This window comes from Phalacrocorax aristotelis, chromosome 6 (assembly GCF_949628215.1).
Source record: "Phalacrocorax aristotelis chromosome 6, bGulAri2.1, whole genome shotgun sequence".
Lineage (NCBI taxonomy): Eukaryota > Metazoa > Chordata > Aves > Suliformes > Phalacrocoracidae > Phalacrocorax > Phalacrocorax aristotelis.
The window spans coordinates 29,485,134-29,505,936 of NC_134281.1; the positions used below are offsets into that span (position 1 = coordinate 29,485,134).

At 40.7% G+C, this 20,803-nt stretch overlaps 1 protein-coding gene across 2 annotated transcripts; it reads left to right on the plus strand.

Annotated features, from left to right (window-relative positions):
* The first annotated feature begins 6 nt into the window (after nt 1-6).
* Nucleotides 7-18,295, plus strand: TRMT1L (tRNA methyltransferase 1L). 2 transcript variants are annotated; one of them, XM_075096772.1, is made up of 16 exons: nt 7-344; nt 3,052-3,174; nt 4,328-4,390; nt 5,643-5,756; nt 5,923-5,987; nt 6,514-6,643; nt 8,499-8,619; nt 9,349-9,428; nt 10,509-10,755; nt 11,677-11,889; nt 13,150-13,340; nt 14,764-14,842; nt 15,626-15,792; nt 16,435-16,494; nt 16,864-16,990; nt 17,101-18,295. In XM_075096772.1, the coding sequence occupies exons 1-16, from the start codon at nt 212-214 to the stop codon at nt 17,411-17,413; spliced, it is 2,226 nt and encodes a 741-aa protein (XP_074952873.1). In that variant the 5' UTR covers nt 7-211; the 3' UTR covers nt 17,414-18,295. The 2 variants fall into 2 exon arrangements, with proteins under 2 accessions (XP_074952873.1, XP_074952874.1); XM_075096773.1 differs by having other exon boundaries at nt 60-344; nt 4,328-4,438.
* The last annotated feature ends 2,508 nt before the right edge of the window (nt 18,296-20,803 follow it).

The window sequence follows — 20,803 nt, forward strand, 5'->3', positions numbered from 1 at the left end:
GGAGCCGGAGCCCTGGCGGGGAGGCGGCCCCAGCCCCGTTGCGCTCTGGGAAATGTAGGCGGAGCGGGCCCGCCTCCCCGCCCGCCGTACGTGCCGGGCCGCCGCCTCCCTCCGTCTCCCCGGCCAGGGGTGTGCGGTACGGCAGCGCTTCTCCCTGCCTTCCCTTGCCTCCTCCCTTCTTTCGCCCGCCGCTGGGCTGTCGCCGGAGAAGATGGCAGCGGAGGAGGAGGCTGCAGAAGCCTCGCTGGCGCAGCTCTCCCCCGAGCGGAGGCGCCTAGGGCGGGAGGACGGCCATGAGGAGAACCCCGAAGGCGGCGGCGGCGGCGGGGACAGCGCAGCGCTGAGTGAGGGCCGGGCGCGGGGAGGGTGGCCGTGAGCGGGCGGTGTGGCGACAGAACCGGGCCCTCCTTTCCTCCCTCCATGAGGGGAATGGCGCAGGACCCTGCTGCTCCCCCCCGCCCCGGGCCCGGCGGGCGCCGTGCGGGGCGGCGGGAGGGACAAGCGCCTTCCACAGAACCCCACCGCGGGGGGTTGAATTTACAGCCGGGTGCCCGCAGCCGCCTTTCGTGCTGTCTCCTTCCTTCCTCCGCCTGCACCGCGAAACCCCTGCGATGGGGACGGAGCCTGGTTTTCCCCGTTCTACCGATTTTGTGTGGGATTGGGGCGGTGTGGGGCCACACGTGCTCCCCGCGGTGGCCTGGCCCGGGGGCTGCGCCTCCCCCCGGCCTCGGGGAGCTCTGGAGCGGCAAAACCAGGGCTCGGGTCGCCCTTCCCGCCCCTTAAACCTGAGGAGAATTTATTCTTTTGTTGATGAGGATGTTTTATTACCGCCAGCGGCGGTCCCTGAGGCGGGCCGGGGCGCCACGTGCCCCTCAGCCTCGGACCTCCTCTCCTCAGCGCCTTCTGCCAAATGGGTTTAAACTGGTTGTACCAGTTTTCCCGCCGAGCAAAATGTGGCATTGATGCCAGTCGTTTGCTTCTGCAATTTTACGGTTGAAGTGAACTGACTCTTCTGATTAAAAGAAAAAAAAAATCACCTAGGCTCTTTGAAGCATTATTATGTTTGTGCATAATGGTGATTCCTGTCAGGCATTTTAAAAATCCTGCAGCCTTGCTTCGGAAGCAGCCTGCTTTTCTTAGTCATTTAGAGTGAAAGTTCTCTTCATATAGATATATGTATAAACTATACGTATATATAAGCATGCTCTCTTTTTTTCAGCCATTTTAAACTCTACACTTGCTCTGAAGATGCAGACAGTCCAAACTCGCATGGATTTCAGTCGCTGCTGTGTTCTCACTGTCGAATGCAACAGCATTACTAGTTTTTCTCACAGTGCATGTGGTCATCATTGTTCTTATGGATTTCTTACAAAAAAAGCCTTTTGTTTCTCCGTTTTCTTTCTGTCTTCCTATTAGCAGAGTATGTAGAAACTATCGCCAGGCATCTTGCAACTTTTTAATTTAGTAGGCAGGAAATACGAGTCTGTCTCAGGTGGGTTGTCAGCTTAAAAGTAGATCTGTTAGAAGTACAGCAATGCTCTCTGAGTAGTAGTGCTGGTCTTGATATATTTTAAGGTAGGTAGAATAACCTTACTATGTGCTTCTGTCTTTCCAAACAATTTCTCTAACCTCTGTCTTCGGGTATTCCATTTCTTCTGAGTTTTGGTTTTGTTTGTGGGTTTTTTTGTTGTTTTTTTTTTAATAATAGCAAAGATTTTTGTCCAACTGCAATGTTCAAAAGCAAACAAACAAAACGACTCCAGGGAAATCATAAGATCCTTCCAGCCCTTTTTCTGTCTTCAGTAGCAGTCAGGGTAGATGCCTAGGGAAGACTAGCAGAACAGAGCAACCATACATTAATGCATCCTCCAGAAGTATCTTCAAACACAAAGCAGTTTGTTACTCCCTGTTTTCTTGAGCCAAAGGTCATGCTTTTGTATTTAAAATCCCATAGTGGATTTCTCTTCCATAAAATTCTCGCTTTGGCACTTGTAGACTTGCAGCATCTGCAGCCGCCCCCATGGCAGGGAGGTCTGCAGTATTAACAGTGGGTCATGTAGAGAACATTCTGCTCTGAATTTCCAGCTGATACCTCCATTTTGTGCATCCTGGTTTTTGTGTTGGAGTAGACAGTGAGTGGTTGACTTCTGTGCTCTCTCTTTATAAACTGCCGTATCCAGGCTGAAAAGTCATAGCCTGCTCTGTTGCTTCTCAGCTAAGAAGCAACACCATTGCTTTGTTATTCTTGACACCCTTTTTTTGAAACTTTCCTAGTTCTGCTGCGTCCCTTTGAAGCATGGGGGATCAGGGGCAGTACCATTCTGTCTACAGGCTGAGAGGGGCTTTCTGCATCCTTTCCTAGTTTCCCCCAAGTTGGTGGGGAGAGGGACCCACTGCTTCTGAGGATTTATACCTCTTCCTTTCCTCAAAATTGTAGTTTAAAATCCCACAGTTGTAGTCCTGACAGGTGATGTTCAGCTCAAAGTCCATCCATTTATATGTGAAATCAAAATTAGGGATTTTCCCCCAAGTCCACCACTTGACTATTTTTTGTCATTTTATTGCCCAGCCACTCTGCCTTTTAAGTAATTTCTAAATTCTTCGGCAGGCCCATCTCTGCGCTACCCAAGAGAAGTAATTAATTTGCTGGTGCCCTATGGCACAAGCACTTAACCATCACCACAGCCCCTGATGGTAGCTGCTAGTTCACTGTTATGAGTATTTGGACCTCCTCCTTGCCTGCTTTGTCTTGCTAGCACTGCCTTTTGCCAGAAAATAGCATGTAAATATTATTTTGTTAACTTTAAACATGATACAGATGGGCAAATAGTTTTATCTGTCCAGGATGGCATTACTTCACAGTGGTTTCCAAGGCATTAATCTCATATTCTCCAACATTGTGTTTATAATTTTTATTTCTCCTTCACACTTGTAGTCATTTTTGCCTGTTAGAAGCACCGAATTATTGGAAACAAATGAACATTTGTATAATTCAGTTATATCAACAACACTTTTACTGGTTGTTTTTTTTGTTTGTTTGATTTTGTGAAGATGGCGTGGTTGATGTGAAAGTTACTGAGTCAGAATTGGAAACTGAAGAAAAAGGAGCAGAGGAAGAATCCACAAGGGAATCCGATAGCAACATTTTGGATGTATCATCTGATTATCCAAGAGGTTTGCTAATAAACTTTAAGAATATTTGTGTTGTGTGCTTGAGGAAAGGAGGAAAAAAGCTAGAGATAGTGGGGAAGAAAGGTAATGCATGAAATCTCATTTTCCATACATCTGATAGGTATGGATAACTTTCTCCATGCATCTGAATAAAATAATTCCCTAATGTGTTGGAGAGCTCTTTCAAATGAGATGCAATCTCCCCCTTACTAATGTTTCTAGAAATCACTGTGGAAACTCTAACATACACAGTGACAGAAGAGAAGTAAAGGTTAGATGAGGTGGCTCTGATGCTAAAAGCACCACAGAGAGCAGAGAAAATCTGTTATATCTAAGTGCAGAAATTAAAAACTAGGAATTGCTTTTAACCCTAGCTCCAAAACTCAATGTTTGGATCTTGAGGACATTGATCAATTGCTGTCTTTCTTTCACATAAGAAAACCTGAAGACTAATCTTGTAAAAACATGGTAAAGTTTCAAAATTGCTACAGAATCAGTATTACTCTAAACTGTGATGTTCTGTGTGCTGAAACCAATAAAGCTGGTTTATTGGATAAGCTAATTCTGTTGGTTTTAGGAAATGCTCCACTGTTCCCATTGACTGATAAGTTGAAAAATCAGGAGGTAAATTTAAAGGCCAGTCTCCTAAGGGGGTGGCGGGGGGAAGTGGTAGGACTTAATGTATCCCAGCTATAGACCGATTAGTTGTTACTTACAGTTGGTCCACGTTTAGCCGATATTTTAAATTTCCCAGGCAATTCGTAAGATATTTTTATACTGCTTTGTGCATGATTCGCATTCACTAATGAAGCCAAGCAGTAAAATCAGGCGTAAATGGAATGTGACTAGATCTTTCCAGCTTGTTTTTTCAAATGAAGGTCTTTCCAATTTGAGAAATGTGATGTCTGTCAGCATGAAAAAGCAAGTAGAAATCTATGGAAATATATGTTTCTAATTAAAGAACCATTCTGGGCATTAATTCTGCAGTCATTCCTTCTACCGTGGAAGTTAAAGGACACAAACAAGTGTCCCAAGTGGGACTACAGTCATTCTCTAATAGCGTTAACTGTGAAATGATGCATAGAAAAAATACCAGTAAACTAAAAATAATTTTTTACCTAAAAATGCTTAACTTCTAAATATCTCTGCTTTTTAGAGAAACATATTTCAATTCAAAGACATCTTGCTGATCTAGAGAAACTAGCTGACCTGAAAGAAGGTGAGTTTACCATGGCAGTATCCCAGAACACAGATCTTCATGCCGCAGGTATTTATATTTTTTCTTAGTTTTTATTTTTAAACACACTACATATATTTTGAAGACTAGGGGTTTCATTAAAAATAGCTTTATGATTTGTTCCCTTGCTTATTGAATGTTGTACTTCCTTCATTAAATTTAAGGCCTTAATGATTCCTTTCCATATTTTTCCTCTGCATTATAGCATTTCTAACGTTGGCAGTGTGTGTCGATCAGCAAAACGGTAATTCTAGCTATACATCAGCAGCTTTGCATCATTTTTATTTTACTTCAGGTGCCACAGAAGCAGAGAAGCTAACTGTTGTCTTTGCAGTGTTTAAATATCAGTTCAAATAAATAGGTATTCTCTTTTGGAGTTTTTTTCCCCACTCTGTATTAATTTCTAATCCGGATGTATATTGGAGGATTGCTTTATGACCGCAAATTGGTTTTATTACAAGTTTTAGTTTTTCTCTGAGTACATGTATGTATTTAGTGCTGGTAGTGACAGCCATTGGAAGTGAAACTGGTTTTTATTCACAGATCAAGAAAAACATTGGAGTCCACATAGGCTCTGCATCGTACAGCTCTTGTGCCTTAATCATCTTTTAGAGTGGGCACTAATGGAAATAATAGCCTACCTCCATGTCTGTTTAATTTCACTAACAGTTACGCCAGAAACTTCTATAGAGGGTTTGTTGCCTTTGTTTTTTTTGTCCCTTATGCAGGATTTCCAAGAAGAAAAATAATTTTAATATAGAGTACATTACCTTTTTTGCAGCTTAGAAAGATACCAGGTGCTTCTTCTATCTAAAAGATTCAGGAGGAGGAAGGACAGAGTCTTGTTCTAACGTCTTCAGTTGGGGTTTTTTTTGAAACATAGCAAGTCTGTAGACTGCATCTATAAAATTCTGTTATTCTGCAGTACTCTTCAGAAGTTGCGTTAGCTTCATGTTGCTGGAGTAAAAAATACTAGAAAACAAAAACTAAATGTTGGAGCAGTTAATGATCTTTAAAGTAATAGTGGTTTTTGTCTATATTCAATGGAGTAGAAAGAGGCAATCCATAAATTTGAAGTTTCTGTATGCCTGAAATAGAAGTATACCCTGGAGAATTCATCTTTACCTCCCATTGATAGTAGCTTCATTTTTTCTCTTAGCATGCATCTCTCTTATCACCAGTGGTAACTGCATTTCATGTGTTTCGTATACTTTTTGTTTATTTGTATTTTTAGATGAAAAGAAGCCTTGTCCACTGTGTCCTGAGGAGAAATTCAAATCTTGCTATGGTCATAAACTCCATCGTCACCTTCAGAATTTGCACTGGAAAGTTTCTGTTGAATTTGAAGGTAATGGCAATCATATTTGAATAATAAATACTAGGATAATTTGTGGATGTGGAGGACATTGCTCTGCCCTAAAAATAAAGAACGTTTTGAATCCGAGTTTGTGGTATAGGGCACATGCATTCTGTTTACTTACTGTGCTGTGGTGTGACAAGAATTTCTGTTCCAGGGTACAGAATGTGCATCTGCCACTTGGCTTGTCGTCCAGTAAAACCAAACCTTGTTGGAGACCAGGTAAAAATGGTGTTACCCTACAAAGCGGGGGAAATGGGTGATTTAGGGGAACTTTTTCAATCTACTTAGTCTCAAAATACATCTTGCTACCAAAAAGCTTATCGGTCCAGAACATAAGTATCTGGTACAACCCTTGGGTAGCTGAATGTACTTGTAGCTCTCTTATTTTGGTGGGTAGCTGCCTAGATCATGTAAAACACTATCACAGTTTGGAGTAAGCAGCAGCTTTGTGTGAAGAGAGACGGGTTCATTAGGCCAGGCAATGGACACTTCTCAGTTCCTTCCCTGTGTGCTGAGTATATGGAGTATTGGGAGAGTGTAGTTGGTGGTGGTGCTGTGGCAGGTGTGCTGTGCTGTGTGCGCCCTGTGGGTATGATTATTTGCAGTCTCTGTGGCTGTAGATTCAAAATAGTTTGTATGTGGTAGAGGTAGCAGGCAGATGACTTCTTCATATGCCTGCGTTCAGGTATAGTTCTACTTTAACAGTGTTCATGTATTCTGAAATGATACATACTATATTTTACAGACATTTTCAAAGATGGGAGCCCATTACCATTGTATCATCTGCTCAGCAACTATCATGCGAAGAACTGACATGATAGGTCATATTAATCGCCATGTGAATAAAGGAGAAACTGAATCAAGGTTTATTACAGGTAGGTTCTTACTTCTATAAAACATTCAGTCTTTTTATACTATCTGGCACATGAAACAACTATGATATGTGGGTGAGAGACATGAGAAGAATTCCGAAACGGATTTAGCTTTACTAATGAGAAATCTGCCCTTAATATTTCAAAACTTCTTTTTTTTCCTCAGAGGTATAGCAGTGTTGTGATTTAGTCTCTGCATTCACCACCTACTCTGTCCTTACTGATAAATAATATTCCATTCACAATTAGTTTAATGTTGCAAATGTAGGCTTCTGTCTCCAAAAGAATGGAAGACATGGAATCGATGAAACAAAATCTACAGAGAATTAATGCCTATGTAATTGGCTGTCTGTGTTTGTAAATCAGTCTTTAGTAAACCTCTGCAATATAAAAATCCTTTGCTTTTTATCCAACTGCGTCAGCATGGTTTCATAAAACAAGATGACTTTTTCTTCAGTCCTGGAGAGTCATGAGAGAGCTGTCCGTAGTTCTTTGGTAAATGACAATCCCGTCTGATTTTGTCCGGAATTAGGCTTTTGTTTCTAAACTTGTATGAACTTGATTGGAGCATTTGAAATAATAGGGATGCCAGATCTTTATTTTTCCAAGTTGCCTCTTCTTTACTGCTGTCATCTAAAAAGCATTGATATTGATTAGCTGGTATGTAAAAATTAAGGCTTTTTTGCTACAGCCCCGGCTGGTACTGTTGAAAATTGGTCTGATTTTTTTATCTCTGTCTCTGTGGAGACGTATGGATTTTATCTAAATATAATATAATGAAGACGAGACTGGGAGCTATGAGGGTCACACTTCTTTCTGTTGGTAATATGCCATTTAGAAGTAGTGGTTAGTGTCTGGGGATCAGTTGGCATGTCTAAGAAGTGATAACAGCACAAATTCCATACCCTTAATTTAAATAGAGTTTGTGCTGCAAAACATATTCGTGTCTGTATGGTTCCCTTCAGAGCTGCTAGTAAAGAATGGCCTGTTTGCCATTTTTCAATAGAACGCATGTGGTTAGTTTTTCTCACGGGGAGAGGAGAAATTCAGAAGTCAGATATTTCATGCTTTGGAGGCATTTCAGCAGCACTTGGGAGCTCTGAACGTGGAGCACATGGTAGAGCGGTTCACAGATACACAATCCGTGTATTTGAAAGCACTGAGAGACAGTCGGGCTGAGCACCGAAAGGTATCTGGTTGATAGCTATCAAATTTTCCCTGGTTGTTCCTGGGTAAGTTTTGCTGCTGTTAGACTGGGACTAAATTGCTCAGAGGAATGACAGCATGTGTTTACAGCTGTCAAATCAGAAAACTTGATTTGCCACACACTATTTTATACAAAGCTTAGTGCTGAAATCGTCCCTGTGCTTGTGCTGTCTAGATGCATTTCATGAAGCTGTTTGATAACTTACAGAGATTAGTTCAAGGATTTTGAAGGATTTTTGCAGTTCACTGATATATATTCAGGACTATGTTAATAGGGTTTTAATTAATTAGCGATGCTTTATGTTTGGACATGCAAAACAAATGTGCTAAGCATCAGGCTCAAGGGCTTGCTTGCTTAAATTTGAGTGGATACGTAGGAGCCCGACTGAGAAGCAAATCCAGTGGTTTATGGGAAGAAGATTGTGGTAGAGCTTGATCCTTATTTGCCACCCTTGGGACTAGAAGATAAATTGTTGCCTGCTTTTTTCCCCTCACATACTAGTTAACTGATCCATGTGTGCCCGTTGGATTACTGCATAATGCAGACCTCTTGCTGTATGGGAGCAAATTTTCAATTTAATTTATCAAATGTGCTAATGTTAATTTCAATTATTACTAATTCTTTCCTTCCCCCACAATTACTTTCTTTTAGTCCCTGCTCCCAAGTCTCACGAAGTGCTGAAAGAGTCGGCTACAGACGTGCAGGTTCTTCCCAATTACTCCACGCCTCAGAAAACAGATTCCTATTTCAATCCTAAAATGAAACTCAATAGGTAAGAGAAGAGGAGGGTGAACCAGAGGGGTGATGAGTTTGTAGTGAAAAACACTCATGTGTTTTGAAAAGCAAACCCTGTGAAACTTCTGTTCAGAGGGCAGGAGAAATGGTTTTCCATGAGAAAACTCTTCTTGACAAACGCAAGAACATTTTATGGGAAATAATGTGATTTCCAAAGCAATTAAATATTTTTCTGTAATGAGTTGTTTACGGAGAACATGAGTTGAAAGGAGCACACTTAAGATGTTTTTCTGTGACTCTCTGCAAGGTACTCTGGATAGTCACAGCTCTGTCCCCTGTAACGGAAGAGCAGCATACTTAAAATTTACAGTTTTCATATTCTAAGCCTTTTTCTCTTGGGACTCAGATTCTCTCAAGTGTCTTCTCATTATTTGCATTAAAAAAGGTGAAGGGAGAAACATTGTCTTTTTTTAAGGAGACTCATAAACAGCATCTGTACCACAACTGGAAGGTGTAAGCATCGACACCAACACGTCAGACCCGGCTTCAGCCTGTGCTGACCCCTCATATTCTCAGAGCTGTTAATATTTGGGCTTCTAGGTTTAAAGTTATCTCAGATATGTCTCTGACAGCTAAGGCATGCTTACATTTACAATTCTTCCATGTCAAAAGTAGAGTTTAGCTTAAATGTTCTAGTATTATGTTCAAGGGAAATAAATAAGGAAAAGGAAGGAAAAATATTTTCTCAACTTTTTTTATTTTCAAGGCAATTGATATTCTGCGCGCTAGCTGTTCTGGCTGAAGAGCGTAAACCGATAGAATGTTTGGATGCTTTTGGTGCCACTGGTAAAGTCAATTTCTTTAATCTCTTGGCTAATATCCAATAGTATGAAACTCCAGAAATCAGTAGTAAATGACATCACATATGCAAAAATAACGAGAGGTACACAATAATTTTCTTCCTTAGGCAGGCAGTCATTAGCTTCCATACAAAAAACCCAGCCTTCAAGAGCCTGGTATTAGGCCTTTTAGAAAGACTAAATAATATTAAACCAAAGCTGAGTGGTCTCCTTAAAACAGGTTGCCTTAATGTCCATGAAATGGCATCTTCCTAAACTTGCATTCAAGGTCATAGATCTCTTGTGGCTCCGTGGCTGTGGAATTTGGCTGTAAAATCAACCTGTGGTTTAAAAATGGTGATGAGTCCAAACTTCCTTATCAGAATCACCTCGTAATTGATTACAGAAGTTCTGAACGTGAATGAAATGTAAAATAGTTATATCAGTGTCTACTAACCATTTGGAACAAAAATCTGAAGAGATCTGGATTGCTGCCTCATCAGCCAGTGACTGTAAACTGAAGGTCGTGGTTGAGAACAGCAGTAACTGCTCAGCGTTTTGCATAAAAACTCTTGATAATTAATCACTGTTCTGAACTAGCCCAGGCTTCACAAGTGCATCCTGTCCTGCACTTCTGCATTATAGTCATGGACTTCACTATGAAAATCGGCAATAAACATTTGGAGGCAGCCTAAAGTTTTTCACAGTACCTGTCCTAATGTTTGTGGTTTACTGTGGTCTGTCACAGGTGGCTGTCTGCTACCCTGGAGTGATACACAAGCCAAGGGGCTTTCCTGCAGATGGTGTGTCCACCTTGCTGCAGAAATCACGGATCTTTTGGTCTGTAGCCTCAATTCTGATATAAGAAAGTGACAAATAGACTGTTGCTGTACATACCCCACTGTCACTCTGTGCTGAGGCAGAAGGCCACCAACACATTTTTGCAGGAACATGACAAGATCGGCCATCACACACACTGCTGTATTATAAGCATTTAAAAGGATGATTTTGTTTTTCTTAGTGAGTTCAGTGACCCTGAAACCAACTTCTTATTCTATCACAGAGTTACAATTCTGTCTTTCCTTAGGTATAATGGGATTACAATGGGCAAAGCATCTCAGAAGTTCTGTGAAAGTTACGATTAATGATTGTAATGAAAATTCTGTGACAATGATTCAGGAAAACTGCCATTTAAACAAAATGAAGGTGAAACTGGACACCAAGGAAGAAGAAAATGATGAAGCTATGGGAGACGGAGAAGAAAATACTGACACCATTGAGGTGACAAAAATGGATGCCAATGTTATTATGCATTTGAGAGCATTTGATTTTATGTAAGTATTGAATGTTTCTGTTAATAATTTTCTGGTTTGATAATGACACACCCCACCCCATCTCCCAGTGTATGATGATTTAGGGAGGTTGGAATGAAAGAAGCAACCAACAGACAAATAATTTGGTATTTTAAATGTAACTCTATTGTTCCAGAAACAGTGTGGGAACAGAACTTTAATCTTAAACACTTTAGAAATAGGTGGAAAAATATTAAGCCCTTCTGACGTCCAGAATGGACTGTAAACATACATGAAAATTTTAAGCCGAACTATTTTTGCTATAACTTCTTTTAATTGGTTGAAAATTCATACCTTTGCGTATCATTGTATAGGGCTTTGTTGCATCTCTTGTTTTAATCCATTTTACAGCATATTCATTTTTATTAAAGTAGGTTAATTCCTCCAAGCTGGGTTTATAGATGCATACATTCAAAGCCTATACAGACATCCAAATGAATGTGGTTTTTTAGTGATTAACATCCAGATCTAAGCTAATTAAGCAGCAGGTGTTGAGGCTGAAAATTAGTCTGTCTATTCAGTACATAAACTGGAATTCATACATTTGAAGATATTTTTGGTTTTTGAAGTTTCCCTTTGTTTTAAGGATGAAAGTAAGCCTCAGGCCAGTATTTTTGTTACTTGAATTAGTGGCTCAGGATGCGAAAAAAACGCCCACACCACCATTTTGTAGGCTTCGTGGTGATGTGGCTTTTTCCAGCACAGCACTGCCCTGGCTCTTGCAATTTGATACTTAAGTATTCCAGAGTAATTCCTGGGAGGTGTGCTATAAATTTTAGTCCTGTTATCTCATTTTGTTTGAAATATGACCATAGGTGAAGCTTATAAAATAGTGTTTTCCTGAGATTAAAGCTAAACCCTTGAGCACCTATAGACACCCAGTGGGACTTCCTTTCTTTTCAGCCATTTGGACCCCTTTGGAACCTCTGTGAATTATCTGGATTCTGCCTTTAGAAATGTGAGAAATCTTGGAATTGTGTCATTGACATCCACAGACATCAGTTCTTTGTATGCAAAGGCTCAACACGTTGCCCAGCGTCATTATGGATGTAATATTGTCAGAACCGAGTACTACAAGGAACTGGCAGCCAGAATAGTAATCGCTGCTGTGACAAGGTACTGCTAAAATGAATTTGCTCAAATTCTGGTAGAAACTTATTAGAAAAGTAATAGTGATGCAAACCTTAAGACTGCTGCTGTAGGTTGTACACATTCAGTTCCAGGATTCCTTAATTCTAAAAGCCAAGCTTCTTGGTACAAAATTAATGTTTCATATTTTACGTGTGCTGCTATGGGAAAATGTAAATTTTAAACTAAAAGAGTGGGCAAGGTGAATATCCATAAATAAATAGGGTAGGGGTTTGGGGTGGTGAGGAGGGATGGTAACAGAAAAATTAATACCAAGACTTGCCTATCTGCAGACTCTTCTATTCCTCTGTCAATTTTGTCCTTTCAGTGCTGCATAGGACTTTGTAAATATTAATTAAGCTGCTTGAATGGCTTCTAGCTAAGCATTACAGTTAGACTTGCTTCAGTGGAGATGGATATTCACTTCAGATCCTTGTGCTTGAGTTTAAAAAGATATATGTGATTACTAACTTATGAAATTAGTCATTTGCATATAGATATTCCCAGTAAATTCAGTCTGTTAAATAAATGAAGACATAAAACCTGGTCCCTAACTGGGGTAAAAAAGATACAGGCAAGAGGATGGGACGACTGTTCAGGAAAGATGGGGGGATGAAATACAGTGTGTGCAGAGGTCTTCAGAATGCCAGAGCAAAAATACTGACCTGAATGTGTTTAGGTGTCACTTCTCTATCTCCCTGCATCTGTGAACTTGTTCCCTGCAGAATATTCTCGGATACAGATAATGCTGCTCAAGCAAAGTTTTACTTGTGTTCGGGTTACATGCTCCAACTCCCCTAAAGATTTCTTCTTCCTCTCAGCAATTAGTTAGTCAGGAACTGCTCACTTGCCCTCCCACAGTCCTTATTTAATTAATATTCAACGATTTAGTGTCCTGTGTCCCTCTACGTTTCTGCCTTCTTGGATTTTTGTTTAGTTTGTTTAGTTTTTGTTACAATATCCTGGCAATAGGTAGGTATTTGGAAAGAAAGATGATGCAGATGGCAGACCAGTATTTGTAGACATGATAAAAAGAAGCAAACCAAGGTTTGCTTAGTGTTACAGGAAGCAGACAAAACTAGGCATTTAAGAAACAAAACCTTCTCCTGATCACTTCCTCAGATCTTCAGTATCTCTTCCTAGAAGGAGGATGAGCTCAAGAATCTTTTAGCAGGTTCAGGTGTCCATGGCAATCTGAGGCTGTTGATTTCAGTACAATGGGGTTTTGTGTTTGTTTTTCCTTTGTAGAGCTGCAGCTCGCTGTAACAAGGGCATTGAAGTTTTACTCGCAGTAGCTCTAGAACATTTTGTCCTAGTAGTGGTCAGAGTTTTAAGGGGACCATCTCCTGCGGATGATTCAGCAAAGAAAATAAGATACCTCATCCATTGCCAGTGGTGCGAAGAGAGAATTTTTCAGAAAGAGGGTAATATGTTAGAAGGTAAATGGATTTTCCTTTGCCCTTTCTAGAAGGTCTGATTTCTCCATCTCCATTTTGTGCTTGTTTAGGCCTTGTTTATACTTACATCCCTTTAGTAAAGTAGAATTTCCCTTTAATGTAAGTATGAGTGTATTGTGTGAGGTGGTGAAGGTGTCTCTACCTCATCGTGAGAGGTGGAGATACTGAATCTCACAGAATTCTCTCACTGAATATAATTAACTTCATTGTATGAGGTGGAGAAAGTACCACACTTTATGGTAGTGGGTTAGATTAGTTGGCTGCATGGATTTTGCTGTAAATGTGCTAGACTTGTTTCTAGACAGGAGGTACTCCAACTAGCTGTAGCTGCTGAAGCTGCCAGGATGCCCAATATGCCTGTGGATCTGTCCTTTCAGTGAAGGACATGAAGAGTGGGACAGTCTTTGCTACTGTTTGGTTCCTCCATACAGTGGCGGCTTGATAGATTTCAGTGTCAGATTTTCTGCTGTTCATGTCAGTCACCTTACAACGTAGTGCACTAACCAGTATCGCTTTCCCCTCAGACGAGGGTATATTCTGCCTGGCCTTAGGCAGTATCTCTAAATGCCTAATGGAGATATCTTGGCAGGCGTGGTAGGAAAAGTATGCAATGTTTCTGTAATTCATCTAACGCTTGCTGGTAAATGAAGGCAGCCTCCAGGTTAAAAACCACCTGTTTGTTCATGGACTGCCTATATACAAGTTAGCAGAGGTAGGAGACAAAAGTAAAGCCAGGAGGTAGCAACTAGTCTGATGGTAGTTTGAATGAATATAAAAGGAAAAACCTTGTTTCAAAGTTACAGGTTCTTAGATACAGGTGCCTTTGAGTGTCCTGCTCAAAGTCAGGTGCAGGAGCTTGCAATGGCCTTGTTCTGAAAGAGTAAAAAAAACTTAAAGTTTTAAGAACAGAAGTAAGTAACTGATAAGTACAGTGTTACAGTAGAGATCTTAATCAGTAAATGAATTGTTTACTTAATGCCTTACTTGCAAGCGAGCTGACTTATGGCTTAGAGAACTTGTAGGTGAGCTCTATTTTGTAGATGTCATTGGCTGATGTCTGAAATCTTTTTTGTTAGTTACCTGGACAGCTACTTCTGTAAGTGTAGGAAGGCTAACAATTTCCTTGTTACTTGAAGGCTGCCCAAAAAATATAGGAATTATGTGGCTTTTTAGGGTTTTCTTTTTTCCTTCAGTGTTTTAACAATGATTAAGGATCAAGTCATCAATCAGTAAATTCTAAGCACTGCTTGGCAGAAGTGAGAGCAGTGTCATGTTTCTGCTGTTGCTTGCCCTTCCAAATACCTCCACTGAAGGAAGGCACTACTTGCCATCTATGCCATCTCTCCAGCAAGGCAGGCATTGCTGACTGTTTCAAAACAACTTAAATCGTCCTCTTCTGTTGTAGAAAACCCTTATCAGCAGCTGCCTTGTGATTGTCATGGCAGTATGCCTGGGAAGACGGCAGTAGTCCTTGGTCCTCTCTGGTAAGTACAGAAGATGATACAGCTTTGGAGAATGATTTAGGTTGGAAGGACTTCTGGAGGTCAGCTATTCAGACCTATAATAAAAATGCAAGTCTGGTGGATATTTTAGCACTACAAAAGGCAGTCTAGCAACCAGGAGGAATCCAGGAAACATTTAATTGATTTCAATTTAGTAGGGTATTCAGTTTTTGCTTTTGTTCATAGGGTTCAAACCATTTAATAAATAATAAGAAATTTGCTTTAAATTTCACATTCAGTGCAACTTACATAATACATCTGCAGGAGAACCCGGCTGTGTGTTCCTCTAGTTGCCAAATGTTAAGCAACAGTTTATTACTTGATACTTGTGGAGTATTTATTTAGTAAATACTTACATGTGCTGATGGTAGTAAATAATACAGTGCTTGCTAATTAATACTTAGCATTTTGTGAGAAACAAGAATTAATCCTTTTGTTAAGCCTTTTAACCATTCCAAAGCAGTATTAAAAATGGTTGACGATTGATAGTACCTTTCTTCTGGGGGTTAAATTACTTTCTCAATGTTGTAGGGCAAGTCAGTGGTGAAAATAAAATTCCCATTGTTGAGATCTTGATTTTTAACACGAGACCAATGTTATCGTCATGGGACACAGCAATTCCATATCGCTAAGTTAAGAACATTCAGCCTGATGCAGCACTTCGGTGTAATGTAATTGCTGATCAATTTGGGTGAGAAATTTCTAGAGCAACTTTTTTGTTTTCATTAAGAAGCCTTAACTTTTCACTTGTCTTGTATTTCATAGGTCAGGTGTGCTCTTTAACACTGGATTCCTCAGAAGAATGCTGTTTGAGGCTGTCCAGTATGGTTTGGATGAAGCTCAGCCACTTCTGAAGACATTAGTTTGTGAAGCTGAGTGCACAACTTCAAAACATTTCTCTACCCATAGTCCTTGTGACGAGAACAAACAAGGTAAGAAAAACGGCAGGCTGTCCACAGTAAGGACTGGCTTTGTGGTGATTTAGGGAGGTACTGCTCTTTGATGACGTACTACTAACAGCGGCGTACACATAGAAAGGTCAAGAAAATGTTTGTTGCTTTGAATGCAGTGTGGGGCTTGTCAGCTCTCATCAGATGGTCTTTGGTGCTGCAAAAATTGTCGGGTCTCTCAGAGGCAGAGAGCTGGATTTAGACATCTTTAATCAGTATGACAGGTCCTAAACCAAATAAACATAACGCAGGCAGGTTGACTGCCATGAAATCCAGCATGTTCCCTGAAGGAGGTGGAAAATACTCTGAGCGTCTGCTAGTTCTCTAGTGTACCCCGATCCCAACCTGAAAGCATCTTCTGCTAAGAGGAGAGGACTCCAGCATACTCTACAGGCATTGTAAATCAGCATGCCAAAAGAAATGGCCTTGTGTACAGGAATGCTGTTCTGCTGTTTAATGAAATTGTGTTTTGAGTATCCCCTCTAAATTCACGTGCCTGAGTTAGTCAGGCAAAGTTTCCTTCTTTAGGCGAGAATGTGCTATTATTTCTTTCTGTTAACTAAGGCATTTTGCCATTTTACTGTCTTACAGTACAATTAATTTTGACTTTTAATTGTATTCTAGAAGAGTGTGGCGTATATATTAAAACATCAAATGCATCTGCAGACTCCTTCTTGGTACATGGTAAGTGAATCACTTTGGAGTAGTTCTAGCAGTTTCAAACTATAGTTTTAAGTGATGGCTAAGTCATCCCAGTGTTCACAAATATTTTTTAGATTTAACAATACTGGTAGTCAGGATTTATTTTCCCCCTGAATACTGATTTTCCTTTACATTCATCCAGAATCATCACTGGTAAAAGCAGAATGCTAAATACTCCATGAAGCCGCCTTGTCTCAATTCCTACTGAAAATGACATGTTAATTAAATTCAGGCTAGATTTTAATTCTGCAAAATACTGGCTTATAAAAGCAGACACAAAAGTGTAGTTGCTACATGTGTTTTTTCTTGTATGTGCTGTCTTTGGCTTCACTGTCATTCTTTGTGGTCCAGGAAAAAGAAAGAGTGATGAATTGATTCGAAATACAGCCAAGCGACAAAAATCCGAGAACAGTGCTGAGCACCCTGCATTTTACTACAATATCCACAGACACAGTATTAAAGGAATGAACATGCCAAAGTAAGGTTTTTGTTTAAGTTCCAATCTTATATTAGTATGACAACTGGTAGGTAACTTGTATTGAGTCAGCCTTATTAGCATTAACTCCTTTTTAAATTTATTTTTTTCAGGTTAAATAAGTTCTTAAACTATCTCTCTGAAGCTGGATACAGAGTAAGCAGAACCCACTTTGATCCTATGGGCGTTCGCACAAATGCACCTTTGGCACAATTTAAGACTGTTCTCATGAAGTACAGTACTCCCACGTACACAGGGGGGCAGGCAGAAGGCCCTGTCCATCTAGCTGAAGATGTCCAGGCAGCAGAACAGGTTCAAGCTGCTGCAGACGGCAAGACAGATGACGAGTTTCTGGAAGACGACAATTCTGGCGTGGCTGCCACCATGTTCACAGAAGGCTACCCTACTCACTGTGCAGCTGATTAACGCAAATCATTTTGTTCATAGATCAGGGTATCACAGACTTGCAAGCGCACCCTGTTCCAGTAAGCCAGTACTTCTTACCAAATGGGATTTTGAAAATTTTAGTTGCCTGCTGTTTTTATTTGAAAAGACGTTTTAGAACTACGTAGCAGAACTAACCCCTGATCACAGCCTGTGTGGTCATGGTACTGTTACTGGGAGAAGGTCTCTAAGACAGTTACTTGCTTTTATGTTCCCATCCACTTTCACACTGAGGCACTGTGGCTGTTCCCAAGTCTCTGTTAAAGGCTTATTGCTAGCACAGAATCCAGAAGGGTAGATGGGGCCAAAAGTCTTAAGCATTTCTGAACAGGAGGTTAATATGAAATAGAATATTCCTAAAACAAATCATTCCTAAAACCTGACTGGTTATATTTCAGAGGGAGGTCATGTTAAGATGATAAAATATCACAGGATAACATGTGATCCGAGTTTAAGCAAGCCAGAAAGTCCTGACTTGGTGCACTTCTAACTCCAGATTGCACAAGTCATTTGGCATTCAGTTCTCTTCATAGTTCTGCCTGCAAGCAAGAACCTAATGCAAGTGAGAACGGAAAGGAATGCTTCCAAGACTGTTACCGAAACTTTGGTTTATAACCAAACTTTAGTGAATTGTTAGTCCCCCTAGGTAATTGTTGGTTCAGAGATCACATTTGGTCATGTACTGCAAAAAGGTCCAGCGACAAGGCACTACACGTTGAAGTTCTAGGTGAAGTTTTGCTCTGAATTTGTCAACGATAACTTTTAGCTATTAAAAAGATCTCTTCTGTGAATGAGCAAAGATGCTGTGTGTTGGTAGTCGGTTCTGGTTTCCTTAAATACATGGCAGCATCCCAGCCAAATAAGCTTGACTTTGTCCTTTCTTTCCCCCAAACCTTGTTCAGATACTGCTGTATGTTTCACTTGAATTGGGAACAACTATCGCACTTGAATTAGTCATTCCAGTTTTTCACAGGTTTGGTGTTCAACCTGCCCCCCCCCCCCCCCCAGTGTTAACTTTATCTAAGAGCAGAATTTGAGGGGTTATTATTCTTATTTATCTGTGTCTCAAACGTCACTGCGGGAGTACTGCTCCTCTCTCACTGAGTGCTAACCACATGTAATGACGCACCATTTCCCAAGCTCCCCTCAGGACAGAATTAAGTTACTGCTTCTTATACCATCTTAAATTCAGGACTGCTTTGGTAGTGAGTTATTTTCCTTCTGTCCTAATTAAAGAAAAAACAAAAAAAGAGACCACAAAAAGGATAACGGATTGTACTTCAGCAATGAAAGAGCAAACTAAGTTTCCTTCAAAAATTTAGTGCTTATAGTTGTTTTCCAAAGATAATAATTTGGGGTTAAATTGGAAAGATAAATGCAAGGAGAAAGAAAAGGTAGCATTCCCTTGTTCTGAACTAAGTATTCAGACTTTTAAAGAAGTGGAGCGTGCTTGCAGATAGCATGCTGCTCACTTCAGTGTTAATGTAAGTGGGATAGAACCAGTCAGTTAACTGGATCAAAAGTGTGTTCCAATTACAATAAAGTAGGCTAAAAAGAGTTTAACTGAAGCCTGTTATGGGAAATATTTTTGATTACTTTCACAGCTCCTCCAAAGGAACAGAGGGTATTGTGCATCTTTTCCAAGTCAAAGCAACAATTCCTTGGTGGGTGCAGCTGTGCACAAGGAGGGGCAGAGAAAGTGATGTTCAGGCTTGTCCGTATAATTCAGGCTTTTTTCCTCTGGGCAGAAGCCACTACAGTCTGGACAGAAGTTTCACCTGTAGCAAGCAACCAGCAGTGGGGTGTTTAACTCGGGCCCGAGAGAATTCTCTTTTGGTTCATTAGGTGTCTCAGTTCATCAGGTAGGGTCAGCCCTGCAATAATTAGTTAACTAGTGTTGGTTCAAGGCTGTTGTTTAGAGGCTTCGCCTTCATATTTTTTTATTCTATTAGGAGGCATGACTAATACATTGTCCTCATGCTGTATGGAAACAGAGTTTGGGGAACACAGCCAAGCAGATGGCTGTGCCTCAAAACAGCGGCCAGTAGTAACCTTGCCACCAACACCTGCATTATCCTAATTTACTGCTATATTTACTACTGTAATAGCCAACCCTGGCAATGTGGATTACCCAAGTTGATCAAAACTGCTTTGGGTTGTGATGTTGTACAACCGGGCCAGAGCTGATACTTGGTGCTCTGCGCCACTATCACTAATGCCAGACCTTCAACATGCAACAACTCTCTTGTTTGGATCAAGGTGTTACGGCAAGTGGCTTGGGCTGAACAGAAAATCAGAACTGATTAACTGCTGGAACCATTAGGGTACTGAAATCAGTATTAGGATATCAGCTGATCAGCATGCTGGCAGACAAACACCAGAAGATGATGGAAAATTGTTACCTTTAAGTTAACGCTTTTTAGCTGAGGGACATGTCTACCTACCCACTGCACACAGCAGAGGACAGCTGCCCATGATCTCTCTGGGGGTTTTCTGTTTAGCTCTGACTGAGGGAAGCTTTGAGAGAGAGTTAAAGCTGTTCACAGAAGCCTCTGAAAAATCAGTGTCAACAGAACATGCAGCAGGAGTACAGGCAGAAACAGACCTCCTTCCACAACCAGAGCGAGCTTAGGTTCAGTACATCTCAAGAAACTCCTCCCTTAGTGTACACAAGTCTTCCCTTTTAGCCCAAGGTGCATCCTTCTGGTAAGAAGTTTGAATTGTTGATCTAAAACAAGGAAAGGAGCAGAACACTTTTTTTTTAATAACGTACCCCAGCCCAAGTGATTTGTTACAGTTATCCTACACTGCGTTCTCTTGAAGCTGCCTAATGTATTACATGCAACCGAAGTTGCTGGGTTTAACCCAAGTGCTGTGAAAATCCTTCATCCCATTTTTGACGTGTCTCTGGAAGAGCTGCTGTCTTCAATGTGCCTCGGTATTTCTCATTCAAGGCACGTAATGCGCTCAGGAGTTTGATTGGTTTCAATGGGCTGTAACAGTGCTCAGGGCCAGACTCAAATCACCACCAGTGGATCAGCGGCCCCTACTCACCCTTCCCTCTGGACAACCACAAACACGGCAGCACTAACAAACAAACAAAAACTGGCCAAAGGGTTTCTTTCATGAATTATAAGAGGAAGCAGCACTGGAATTTCCAATAGGTTGTTGGTAACATTTTTGCTTTTATTGTCAATTTGAGAATTTCAGTGCGACTTTAGTTGGATGCTAGAGCTATTAGGTTTACCCGTACCTAACGCACATTATGTACTTAAAAAATACCATGGCTTTAAAAGGTGGAAGAGCAAAAGTCATTCCCAAAATAAAATAGTTTATAGCACTCAAAGAGTCACAGTGCAATCAATGGTTTAA

Coding starts and splice junctions, on each gene's coding strand:
- TRMT1L (XM_075096773.1), top strand. CDS start 212: ATGGCAGCGGAGGAGGAGGCTGCAGAAGCCTCGCTGGCGCAGCTCTCC. Junction 15,793..16,434: donor TTGTGACGAGAACAAACAAG/GTAAGAAAAACG, acceptor ATTGTATTCTAG/AAGAGTGTGGCGTATATATT. Junction 16,991..17,100: donor AAAGGAATGAACATGCCAAA/GTAAGGTTTTTG, acceptor TATTTTTTTCAG/GTTAAATAAGTTCTTAAACT.